Consider the following 12,696-nt stretch of genomic DNA (forward strand, 5'->3'; position numbering starts at 1 on the left):
AACCCAGCGAACGGAAGAGGAGGAAGAAGAGGAGGAAGAAGGTGACAAGGATCGGCAGGAGCCCGGGGGTGTCCTGCTCTGTCACCCTCTGCTGTGACCCCGCGCCCTGTGCGCCATCCCAGTGGGACAGGACTCGGCCCAGGGTCCCCCCCAATCACGGACAGGGGGCAGGGGGACCCCAGGAGGGGCCCCGGCCTGGCTTTATTTATAAATTCTGTGGGTTTTTGGTGGTGCCCCCGTTTATAAACAGGCTGAACATCAGTCGGTTCTGCTCCTCTGCACTTTGGGGTGCCCCTGCTTTGGGGGAGACGCTTCCATCCAGAGCCTCGGGCTCTCCCCGTCCCTGGGGGTGCAGGGCCGGGGGCTGGGGCTGTGTCCCCCCCCCAACATCTGCCCAAAATGGGGCCCAGTTACAGGAACTGTGGGGCCGGGGCTCACTAGGCGCTCCCGGCCCCTCCCGCAGGGATCTCGGGGCAGTTCGGAGCTGTCAGAGCTGTGTCCCCAGCAGGGGTGGCAGTGGGAGGGCAGGGGGACCCAGCTGAGCCCGGGTCGCTGCCCGGTGCCCCCACAGACCCCCAGCCCTGGGAGCGAGGAGGGTGTTTGGGAGCAGGGGGGGATTTCCCTCTGCGGGCTGGGCTTTGTGCTTCCAGAGGCCAGAGCCCGGCTGGAAAATACATCCTTGTCATTTCCCTTCCTTTCCGTGTCGTTATTTCCCCTTTTTCCCAACCCTGCTCCGTGTTTGTGCCCTGCTGTGGGGCCAGACCCCACTGGGGCTGCCCCGGCTGAGGGGCAGCAGCTCCTGCCCCCCTGGCACGAACATCCCACCATCCTGGCCCCCGATATTCCCATTCTGTGATCCTGGCTCCTGATATTCCCATTTCATGATCCTGTTTCTCGATATTCCCACCCCGTGATCCTGGCTCCTGATATTCCCATTCTGTGATCCTGCCCCCCGATATTCCCATTCTGTGATCCTGGTTCCTCATATTCCCATCCCGTGGTCTTGTTTTCCAATATTCCCACTCCATGATCCTGGCTCCTGATATTCCCATTTCATGATCCTGTTTCCTGATACTCTCATCCTGTGATCCTTGCCCCCGATATTCCCATCCCGTGATCCTGGTTCCTGATATTCCCATTTCATGATCCTGTTTCCCAATATTCCCACTCCATGATCCTGGCTCCTGATATTCCCACTCCATGGCCCCCAGTATTCCCACTCCATGATCCTGGCCCCCAATATTCTCCCTCCATGATCCTGACCCCCATATTCCCACTCCATGATCCTGGTTCCTGATATTCCCATTTCATGATCCTGTTTCCCAATATTCCCACCCTGTGATCCTGGTTCCTGATATTCCCACCCCATTATCATGTTTCCCGATATTCTCATCCTGAGATCCTGGTTCCTCATATTCCCATTTCATGATCCTGTTTCCCGATATTCCCACTCTGTCATCCTGACCCCCATATTCCCATCCCGTGGTCCTGGCCCCCGATATTCCCACTCCATGATCCTGGTTCCTCATATTCCCATTTCATGATCCTGTTTCCCAATATTCCCACTCCATGGCCCCCAATATTCCCACTCCATGATCCTCGCTCCTGATATTCCCCCTCCCTGCTCCCCTGCCCCAAAGGGCCCCTTCCCGCCCCCTTCCAGGACCTGCTCTGGTTTTGCGCCTTTTTGCACCTTCAGGGCCGGGATTATCCCCGGATCCCCCCTGAGGGGTCGGGATCGAGGGCAGGGATGGGGGCTGGGGTAGACATCGGAGCCTGTCCGGGGCTGGTGGCACTGGGGACACCCCTGTCCCCATTCCCGGCCACCCTGGGAGCTCCAGTCCCTCGGCCGAGGGCTCTGGGGTGCTGATCCCACGGGATGGGTGTCCCCGGGTGTCCCCAGGGAGCTGATCCCACGGGATGGGTGTCCCCCGGGTGTCCCCGGGTGTCCCCAGGGTGCTGATCCCACGGGGTGGGTGTCCCCAGGTGTCCCCAGGGTGCTGATCCCACGGGGTGGGTGTCCCCAGGTGTCCCCGGGTATCCCCAGGGTGCTGATCCCACGGGATGGGTGTCCCCAGGTGTCCCCGGGTATCCCCAGGGTGCTGATCCCACGGGATGGGTGTCCCCGAGTGTCCCTGGGGAGCTGATCCCACGGGATGGGTGTCCCCAGCTGTCCCCAGCTGTCCCCAGCTGTCCCCAGGGGCCGGGCCTGCCCGGGCTCCATGGCCAGCCGTGGCGGGTGATGCTCCCAGTGGGATTTTCCCGGAGGATGGAGCCCACCCTCCCCAGTGAGGATTTAGGGAAGGGGGTGGCTTTGCGCCGCGGTGTCACCTGCGTGTGCCCAGCAGGACATCCCCGGGGTGATGGGGACAGAGCCCCCGAGGGGACGGCGCTGTCCCCACTGCGGGGCCCTCCCGGAGCCCCGGCTGGCGGGGCCGTGGCTCCGGCGGGGCTCCGGGGGAGCCGAGGCTGGGCCGGGCCCGGCTGCAGGGCTGCGGCTGCCGGGCCGGGCCGTGGGCGGGCGCTGCCCCCGCTCCCGGGGCTGGCACCGGGTGACGCAAGGGCTGCAGGTGTCGCAACGGGGCAGGAGCCGAGTGCGCGCTGGGAGGGCTCTGCTGGGCCCGGGGGGACAGCGGGGACGGGGCACTGCCACCCCTGGCACTGCCACCCCCGGCACTGCCACCCCCAGCATTGTCACACCTGTCACTGCCACCCCCGGCACTGCCACCCCTGTCACTGCCACCCCTGTCACTGCCACCCCTGTCACTGCCACCCCCACGCTGGGACCCACGGGAGCCCGGTCCTGCCAACCCGGGGCTGTGCCCGGTGCCCCCAGGGACAACTGGGATAACTGGGATAACTGGGATGGCCAGGGGAGGTCGTTATGTGCCTGTGCCAGGACAGGACAGGACAGGACAGGGATGCTGGGGACAGTGGGGGGATGTCCCCAACCCTGTGGGGACCCTGCTCCCATTCCCCGTTCCCATCCCCGTTCCCATTCCTGTTCCCATCCCCATTCCCGTTCCCCATTCCCATTCCCATTCCCATTCCCATTCCCATTCCCATCCCCATTCCCATCCCCATTCTCATTCCCATTCCCATTCCCATTCCCATCCCCATTCCCATCCCCATTCCCCATCCCCGTTCCCATTCCCCATCCCCATTCCCATTCCCGTTCCCATTCCTGTTCCCGTTCCCGTTCCCATTCCGGGAGTGTGCTGGGACACCGAGCCTGACCCGGGGGGTCTCGGGGTCCCGCAGCCGCTTTTTGGGGGCTCCTGGGCCGTTCTCCCGCGGCTGGGCTGGGACAGCTGCGGGAGGAGCTGGGGGCACCGAGGCTTGTCCAGGAGCCCCCCAGGTTTGTCCCAGATCCCCCCAGGTTTGTCCCGGAGCCCCCCAGGTTTGTCCCAGATCCCCCCAGGTCTGTCCCGGAGCCCCCCAGATTTCTCCCGGAGCCCCCCAGGTTTGTCCCGAGCCCCCCCAGGCTTGTCTCAGATCCCCCCAGGTTTGTCCCGGATCCCCCCAGGTCTGTCCCGCCCCCCCCCCGGTTTGTCCCGTGCGTTCCCGGGACAGCGCGATGCGCAGGCAGCGCTGGGAGCGGCGTTCGCGCCCGGCCGTGGGCAGCGCGGCACCCGGGATTTACATAATCCCTGGATATGTAACCCGCCGCCTTCCTGGGGTTTTTTTTCTTTTTTTTATTCCCTCCTCTAAATGAAAAAAAAAAAAAATTAGATTTTAGAAAAGGAATAAATAAAAACTAAACCGAAACCTCCCCAGCGCCGGCTCCCGGTTGGAGCTCCCGGCTCCGGTTCCTCCTCCTCCCGCGGGACCGGGAACGGGGATTTGGGGCTGCGGCTTGTGGGGGGATTTGGGGGCGAGGTGGGCGCGTGTCCTGCGGGGTTTGGGAACGGGGACCGTGGGGACACGTCTGGGGACGCGTCTGGGGACACCGAGAGCCGGGAGCGTCCCGAGCTGTGGCGCTGGAGCCTCCTCAGGGGAACCGAGCGGGGTTTGGGGTCCCCGCGGCCATCGGGGGTGATGGGGACAGCGCTGGGGGGTGATGGGGACCCCACAGCCCTGACACGGCGAGGGGGACAGCGGGGACAGCAGGACAGGGCCACCACAGCCCTGGACACCCCGCTGGGGCTCTTGGGGTCACGGGAGCGCCCCAAGCCCGCAGCGCTGCGGGGATCCCACGGGAATTTGGGATTTTGGGATTTTGGGGGGGATTGTCCCGGCGCCACCTCGTTGTCCCCAAAAGGGACACGGGGGCAGCGCGGGCGCGCTCCCAGTCTGCAGGGCTGGGAGCTCACTGGGACCAGTGGGAGCAGCGGGAGGGAAGCGCCGGGATCCCGCGGCCGCTCTGGGAACGCTCTGAAAACCGGAAAAAATTTCCTTTTCCTGCCCCAAATTCCCTCTCAGCGGGACGAGGTGGGGTTTGGGGTAGAACACCACCCGTGCCCAGCTGTCCCCCCGAAAATGGGGTTTAAATCCACATTTCCCGAGGTGGAAAAACCCCAAACCCTGCTCCCCAAAAACCTCCTGAAACCGGGGAGAAAGTGGAATTTGGAGCTTTAAATTCAGAGTTTTTATTAATGAACATTTCCAGCCCGGCTTTGGGTCCCTGGGGAAGGAGCAAAGGACACTCAGGGACACCCGAGGGGGTTCCCATCAACCGGGGGGGGATTTTCCTTAGGAAAAAAAGAAAAATTATAGAAAAAAAAAAAAAAAGAAACCAGACCGAAACCAGTTTGGTTTGGAACAACTTTATACAAACGAACCTTATGTACACTCCCTTTTTTTTTCCCCCCAAAACACCCCTATTTATAGAAGGCAACATAAATAAATCCCCGGGACTGTACAACACTATGAACACTCCTTAAAACGGCACTTTCTGCTTAAAAAAATAGCGTTATTCTCTTAAAAAATAGGAAAGAGCTCGGTTATTTTTTTTTTCCCTTTAAAATAAGTCGTCGATTTCCTTAAAAAAGAGGCATTTTCGCCGTTCCTTTACCCACAGCTGGAGGCACAGCCAGAAAACGGAGATGAACACGAGTTTTTCTCCTCGAACAATAACTTAAAACCATTCCTGAACTGCTTAAATATTAAAATATTTCCCTCCCCACACCCCCCACCCCCCTTACACCCGATTTTTTATTTCATTTTAAATCACCAACTTCTGGTCTCAGCATGGTCCCGGGTGATTCCGGCCGGGGTGAGGGTCCCGTGGTGGGGGGGGGGGTGGTCCGTGACCCCCAAAACCGCCCCTGATTCCGGAGGCAGGGCCAAGCACCTCCCCCTCCGCTGTCGCGATAGTGGTGACACGGCTCCTCCGGGGTCACTCAGCGGGGTCACCCAGACAGGCAAAGCTCCGGCGAGGGTTGGGGTGAGGATCTCCGAGGCGGGGGGGAGAGGAGGGTGATGGAAAAATTCGGAAATTCAAAAGTTCGGCAGGATTTTTCCAGCTTTTCCCGCAGCCTTTGCAGTCCTCTGGTTCCTGAGATGAGCGGGGTGAGGATTTCTAGGGGTGCGGGGTCGGGGGGGGTTCCTTTCCTTTGGTTTGTTGCTGTTGTTTTTGGGGTTTTTTTAGGGGTAAAAATAAAATCAAGAGACAAAACCAAACCGGGGCGGTTGCAGGGGGCAAAAAAAGGAGGCCAAGGAGTTGTGCAGCGTCTCTGAGCCCGCCGTGGTCCCGTCAGTACACGGCGCCCGTGCTGGGGGGCCCGGGGGACGGGTGGTGCATCGGGGGGGCCGCCTGCGCTTGAGGGGGTCCGTGGGGGCCGCCGAGGCTCTGGGGGTGGTACCAGGGGTTGTGCTCCTCCAGGAAACCCGGAGAGGAGCTGTAGGGCAGCGGCTGCGGCAGCGGGGTCCGGGCGGCGCCGGGACTGTCCCACACCGGCGACGGCGGCGAGTTGCAGGCCATGGAGTCGCTGTTGTTGGGGCTGTGCTCCAGAGGCACCTCGCCGTTCTTGTAGAGCTTCTTGAACTTGGAGCGCCGGTTCTGGAACCAGATCTTCACCTGGGGGGAGGAGGGGAAAGGGTCAGAGAGCCGGGAAGGGAGAGAGAAGGTGGGATGGGGACAGGGAAAAGGGTCAGAGGGCCAGGGAGGGAGCAGGAGGGTGGGATGGGGACAGGGAAAAGGGTCAGGGGGCTGGGAAGGGAGAGAGAAGGTGGGATGGGGACAAGGAAAAGGGTCAGAGAGCCAGGGAAGGAGAGATGGGACAGGGAAAAGGGTCAGAGAGCCAGGGAGGGAGCAGGAGGGTGGGATGGGGACAAGGAAAAGGGTCAGAGAGCCAGGGAGGGAGAGATGGGACAGGGAAAAGGGTCAGAGAGCCAGGGAGGGAGCAGGAGGGTGGGATGGGGACAGGGAAAAGGGTCAGAGAGCCAGGGAGGGAGAGATGGGACAGGGAAAAGGGTCAGAGAGCCAGGGAGGGAGCAGGAGGGTGGGACAGGGACAGGGAAAAGGGTCAGGAGCAGGCACAGGAATGGGAGGAATGGGGGACAGGGGAGGGGACAGGGATGGCGTGGTTTGGATGGTAGGGACACCGGACAGAGGGGTCAGGGACAGCCCAGAAATACAGGAAGGGATATCGGGGTCACAGGGGACTGCACTGGGCACTGGAACCAGCCTGGGACGTGGAGGTCACAGTGACCTCAGAGACACGGGAAGGGACATGGGGGTCACAGTGACCCCAGAGACACAGGAAGGGACATGGGGGACACAGTGACTCCAGAGACACAGGAAGGGACATGGGGGTCAGTGACTCCAGAGACACAGGAAGGGACATGGGGGTCACAGTGACCCCAGAGACACAGGAAGGGACATGGGGGTCACAGTGACCCCAGACACACGGGAAGGGACATGGGGGTCACAGTGACCCCAGAGACACAGGTCATGGGGGGTCTCAGTAGGGACATGGGGGTCACAGTGACCCCAGACACACTCTGGCACGTAGGAAGGGACAAGGGACGCAGGTGACACATGAGGCACCATGGGAAGGGACATCGTGGAGACCCCGCAGAGTGCACGGCAGGAAACTCCCCGGGACAGGGGTGTCGTGGGACACGTGGGATGTCACCCTTGGTGTGGGTGTCGTGGAGAGCACGGACACGCCACGGACGTGGACGCACCACGGACAGGGACAGGGACAGGGACACGCCATGGACAGGGACAGGGACAGGGACACGCCACGGACGTGGGCACACCATGGACAGGGACAGGGACACACCACGGACATGGGCACACCGTGGACACTCCATGGACACATCAGGGACACTCCATGGACACATCAGGGACACCCACGGACAGGGACACGGACGCTCCACAGGCATGGGCACACCGTGGACACTCCCTGGACAGGGCCACCCCGTGCTCTGGGGACAGCACCCACGTGACAGCGGGTGTCACAGAGACCCCTCTGGGGACACGGGCGTCACGAGGAGCCCGTCACGCCACACGCCGGGCGTCGGGAGCGTCCCCGCGCTGGGCGAGGCGGCGCTGGACGCCCTTGGCCCTGGGCGAGGGGCGGGGGTGGCGCTGCTTGTCACCCAAACAGGATGTCCCTCTGGGAGCGGGTGACGCGCTCCGTCAGCCCTTTGCCGAGTGTCCCCGATTGCTTCATCGCCCAAGGGAGGAGGAGGAAGGCCAAGGGCGGCACAAGGGCGCCGGCGCCGGCCCCGAGGCAGGGAGGGCACCGCGATGGGGCGCGGGGGAGTCACGGGCTGCGGGGACAGCAGGGACAGCGCGCTCCCCTCCCACCCGCAGAGCCGAGGGGACGATTTGTCCCCGCGCCAGGCAGGACCCCAAGAACCCCAAGAGGGTTTGGCCCCGAACGCGGGCGGCCCGCGGGAGGAGGAGGAGGAGAAGCCCATCCCGCACGTCCCGGCTCTTCCAGTCCAGCCTGCAGGGCCACCCCAGCGCTGGGGACAGCGGGCGTGGAACCGGTCCCCAAATCCCTTCTCCCTGCACAAACCGAGCGGGATGGGGCAGCCAGGGCCAGGGGGAACCTTGGGAAGTCTGAGCGGTAGGAGCAGGGAGCCTCGGGTCCCTGTTCCGGCAGGATTTGGGGTCGGGAGCTGCTGTGGGGATGGGGTGTCCCGGGAGCCCCATCCCGAGCAGCCCGGCTCGGCCGGGACTCGTGTCCCACATTCCTGGGACAGCGGGTGTGCCGTGACCCGGGACTGTCCCGGCTGCCAGGGCAGGATCCAGCCCCAAACCCCGTGGCACAGGAAGGTCTCCAGAGGGAGTGGGATAAACCCCAAAACTGCCGAGTGGGGCACGGCTGGGATCCCCTCTCTCCACTCCTCCATCCTCTCCACCTTTCCCTCGGATCTGCTCCAACAGGAACATCTCACCCGGGGTCCCCACAACTCCCAGCGAGTGGAGAACTCCATCCCTGTCACCCCCTGGGAACCGACCCCAAATCCAGGATTTACGGGGTGTGTGTGGGGGGGTGGCAGCTCCGGCTCCCCCTCTGCTTCCCGCGGGTGGGGGGGGATTTGGGGTGTCGAGGAGGGGGCTCAGCCTCACCTGGGTCTGGGTGAGCCCCAGCTGCGCGGCCAGCTCGGCGCGCTCGGGCAGCGCCAGGTACTGCGCCTTCTGGAAGCGGCGCTGCAGGGCGGCCAGCTGGTAGCTGGAGTAGATGGTGCGGGGCTTGCGGATCTTCTTGGGCTTCCCGTTGACCATCCGCACCTCGGGCTCCGGCTCCTCCTTCACGGACACTGCGGGAGGGCGTAGGGTGAGGCGGGAAGGGCTCCCAGGGCAGACATCCCGTCCCCGGCTCGGTGCCACCCCGTCCCCAGCTCGCTGTCACCCCGCTCGGGTCCCCTGTCACAACCTCTGGGACACTCGCGGGACGTGTCCCGGACTCTGCATCCAGCACGGATCCGTCCCGCTGCGTCCCCACGGCCCCCTGTCCCCAGCGCGGGGACACCCGGAGCGGCACAGCCCCACAAAGACCGGGGACACTCCGGAGGGGTAAAACCCCACAAAGACCGGGGGCTTAAAACCCCACAAAACCTGGGGACACTCCGCGGGGTAAAACCCCACAGACTGGGGACATCCCGAGAGGTAAAACCTCACAAAAATCGGAGACAGCCGAAAGGGTAAAAACCCCACAAAGATCGGGGTGTAAAACCCCACAGAGCGCGGGGGTAAACCCCACAAAGATCGGGGGTTAAACCCCACAAAGATCGGGGGGTTAAAACTCTCAGAGCCCAGGGGTTAAACCCCACAAAGCCCGGGGATAAAACCCCACAGAGCGCTGGGGTAAAACCCCACAAAGTCCGGGGTAAAGCCCCACAGAGCCCGGGGGTAAAACCCCACAAAGTCCGGGAGTTAAACCCCACAAAGCGCTGGGGTAAAACCCCACAGAGCCCGGGGGTTAAACCCCACAAATTCCGGGGGTAAAACCCCACAAAGTCCGGGGGTTAAACCCCACAAATCCCGGGGGTTAAACCCCACAAAGTCCGGGGTAAAGCCCCACAGAGCCCAGGGGTTAAACCCCACAAATCCCGGGTGTAAAACCCCACAAATCCCGGGGGTTAAACCCCACCCAGGCCCCTCCGGAGCCCCGCGGGGGGCACGGTCCCGGTCCCCCCGCTCGGTCCGTACCTGCCTCCTGCGCCGGGAGCTGCTGCTCCCTGAAGTGCCCGTACTGGCGGTACGAGGGGCTGTAGGAATACTCGGATTTGGGCGAGTAGGTGCCGGCCGCGCCGATGCCGTTGAGGTTGAACTGGGGGTAGGGGTAGTGACCCACGGGCTGCCCGTACGACTGGCCCGGGTAGTAGTCGTGCTGGCCCGTGTAGTAGCCCAGGTCGGTGACCGAGGACTCCGGCAGGGTGGGAGAGTCCTTGGAGGCTGCATGGCAGCTCAGCGAGCCCGAGAGGTCCGTCAGGATGCTGGAGAGCTTCTTATCGAAAGAGCCGCTCATGGCGGGCGGCGGGGAGGGGGCAGCTGCCTGCCCGCGCCGGGGACCCCCCAACCTGGCGGCGGCCGCGGCCTGGAGCGCCCCGAGCGGGATCCGCCGCTGCGGCTGCTTCGCGAGGAGCCACCGAGAGACTGTGCCCAAACCTCCGGCCCCGGCCGCCTGCTTAAAGCCTTTAATTAGGGAGCAGGGCAGGGTGGGTGCGCATTCCGATTGGCTCCAGAAATATTGCCTGGGAGGCAAAATAGGCTCCTGCCTCCTCCTGTGTGGGTTTTTTTTTTTCTCTCTCTCTCTTTCCCTTCTTTTTTTTTTTCTTTTTTTTTTTTCTTTCTGTCTCTCAAGAAACAACAAAGAGTGGGTGAAGGAGGGTGAGGGAATAAATAAAGTGTGCAGGGTCCTGTCTGCAGGAGGGGGGTCCTGGGGACACAGGGGACACTGTGGGGGGCAGGACGGGACTGTTTACAAGGCGACTTTGGGGCTGTGAGGGGATTTTTTGGAGGAGTGTTTGGGGGTGTTTGTTGAGGGGTTTGGGGTTTGGGACTGGGTCGGATCTGTGCTTGGAGCTGGGGGCTTTAGGGGTTTGTTCGTGGCTCCCCCCGACTTGTTCCACCTTCTCCCAGCAGCATCCCCCCGTCCAACACCACCCGTCAGGCAGAGCCCCCCCAGAGGAGCCTCCCGTATCCCCAACCCTACCACGCTCCCCCGCGCTCGGAGCACCTCGGGGCAGTGACAAGCCCTGATTTTGGGGGGACATTCCCGGGGGTCTGTGCCCCTGTCCCACCCCCGCTCAGAGCCGTGGCCCCTCTGCTGCTCCAAGGACCCCCAGCACCGTGACCCAGCCGGGGGTCCCGGGCCAAGCCTGGTCCCCCCCACCGGCCACCCGCCGGGCTGCTCGGGGGGCACCGGGGGGCTTTTATTTTTGAGGAGGGGTCTCTGCTCCTGCGGGCAGGGACTTCCCCTGACAGGAACTGGGGGGCTGGGAGGGGGCTGGGTCCGTGACCCCGGCGGGGCTGTCCCCTCCTGTCCCCCGTGTGTCCCCTCCTGTCCCCTGTGTGTGGTGTGTGTGTCCGTCCCCCCCCCCCCCCAGCCTTGTCCCCACGGCGCCCCCCGGGTCCCCCCCGGCCCGTCCCGCGGCGCGGGGCAACGGCTCCGCCTGGCGGCCACGGCGGGAACTGCACCGAGCCACGGGGACCGCGGGTTCGAGTCCCGGTACCGCCGGAACCGTTGGACCGCGGGTTCGAGTCCCGGCACCGCCGGGATCCAGGGTTCGAGTCCCGGCACCACCGGGATCCAGGGTTCGAGGCCCGGTACCGCGGGTGAAGAGGGAGAAAAATGGGGATTAGGAACGGAGCAGGAGTAGGAAAGGAGAGAGAATGGGAAGAGGAAAATGGGAATGAAAATGGGAATGGGAACAGGAACGGGAATAGGAATTTTAATAGGACAGGAATATGAATAGGGATAAATAGGAATAGGAATAAGAATAGGAGCACGGATAAATGGGAATAGGAAGGAATAGGAAGGGGAATAAGAATGCATAGGAAGAACGGGAATATGAGGAGGAATAGGATTAGAAGTGGGAATAGGAAAGAATAGGAATAGGAATAGGAATAGGAATAGGAATAGGAATAGGAATAGGAATAGGAATAGGAATAGGAAAAAGAGTGAGAACAGGGAAATGACAGAAATAGAAATAACAGAAAGAGAAAGGAATGGAATTAATAGAAACAGATCGGCAGAAATAAAGAGAGCAGGGAGGGATGCCCAAGGGGAGCAGGAGCCTCTGCAGGAGGCCAAGCGCTACCCCAGAGCCGGGGGAACAGCGCGGCCTCGCTTCCCACGTGGGAATTGTGGCTGGGGATTCCAGGAATTCATTGCGAGGGGACAGAAGTGTCTGGGAGCAGCCCAGCCCAGCCCTGCGAGCTGCGTCGGGATTCCCTGGGAGGTTCCCAGGGTCCCCAGGAGCCGCTGGGCCATCCGCAGGTCCCCAGCCTGGCTGTCGCCCTCCAGCCGGGCTGTCGCCAGGGCTGGGCCCCGCCGGGAGCGGCATCCGCGGCAGGAAAAGCCGGTTGTGGAACTGGAGGCCGGGGAGGGCAGCGGGGGAGCCGGGCTGGAGGGGGAGCGGGTCCGGCCAGTCCCCGACCAGTCTGGCACTGGGAGCTCTGGAGCTGCAGGGGCTGCCGGGCCGGGCTGGCACCTGTGGAACCCCAAATCCGGGAGCTCCGGGGTGGGGAGGGGCTGGGGGGGCAGTTTAGGGGAGCTGGGGCACTGGGGGGGGGCAGACATCGCTGTTCTGGGGCACCCGGGGGTCTCTGGGGGGGGGCCACGGGCAGGGCGAGGCACAGGGTCCGGTCAGGACCCCCCAAGTGCCCCCCACAGGGCTGGGGGTGCCCCCCACGCCCCCTCTGTGACCCCCCAAGTCCCCCCAAAAGGCTGGGGGGGGGTCCAGGAGCCCGGCAGTGTCCCCGGGAGTCCCCGCGTGTCCCCCGGCCCTGCCACAGCCGAGGGGGTTGGGCTTGGGGGGTCCCCGATCGCCCCCAAACCTCCCCCCCCACAGACTCCCAGCCCCTCCGAGCATCTTTGGGTCAATGGCGTCACCTCGTGGCCTTTGGGGGCAATGACACCGCGCGGTGACGTCATCGGTGTCACCGGGGGCGCGAGGGGCGGGCCTGGCGTGGGGACAGGGAGGTGGACAGGGATTGGGGACAGGGATGGGGACAGGGATGGGGACAGGGACAGGGGACACGGATGGGGACAGGGATGGCGACAGGGA

At 63.4% G+C, this 12,696-nt stretch overlaps 1 protein-coding gene across 1 annotated transcript; it reads right to left on the minus strand.

Annotated features, from left to right (window-relative positions):
* Window positions 1-5,695: 5,695 nt before the first annotated feature.
* Window positions 5,696-9,932, minus strand: DLX3 (distal-less homeobox 3; the record flags this gene model as incomplete). Its single annotated transcript, XM_084222400.1, has 3 exons — window positions 5,696-6,019; window positions 8,531-8,721; window positions 9,614-9,932. 3 exons carry the CDS (start codon window positions 9,930-9,932, stop codon window positions 5,696-5,698), a joined length of 834 nt encoding a protein of 277 aa, XP_084078526.1.
* Between the last annotated feature and the right edge of the window lie 2,764 nt (window positions 9,933-12,696).

The sequence above is a fragment of the Fringilla coelebs genome, assembly GCF_963513975.1.
Source record: "Fringilla coelebs genome assembly, chromosome: 27".
In the NCBI taxonomy this organism is placed as follows: domain Eukaryota; kingdom Metazoa; phylum Chordata; class Aves; order Passeriformes; family Fringillidae; genus Fringilla; species Fringilla coelebs.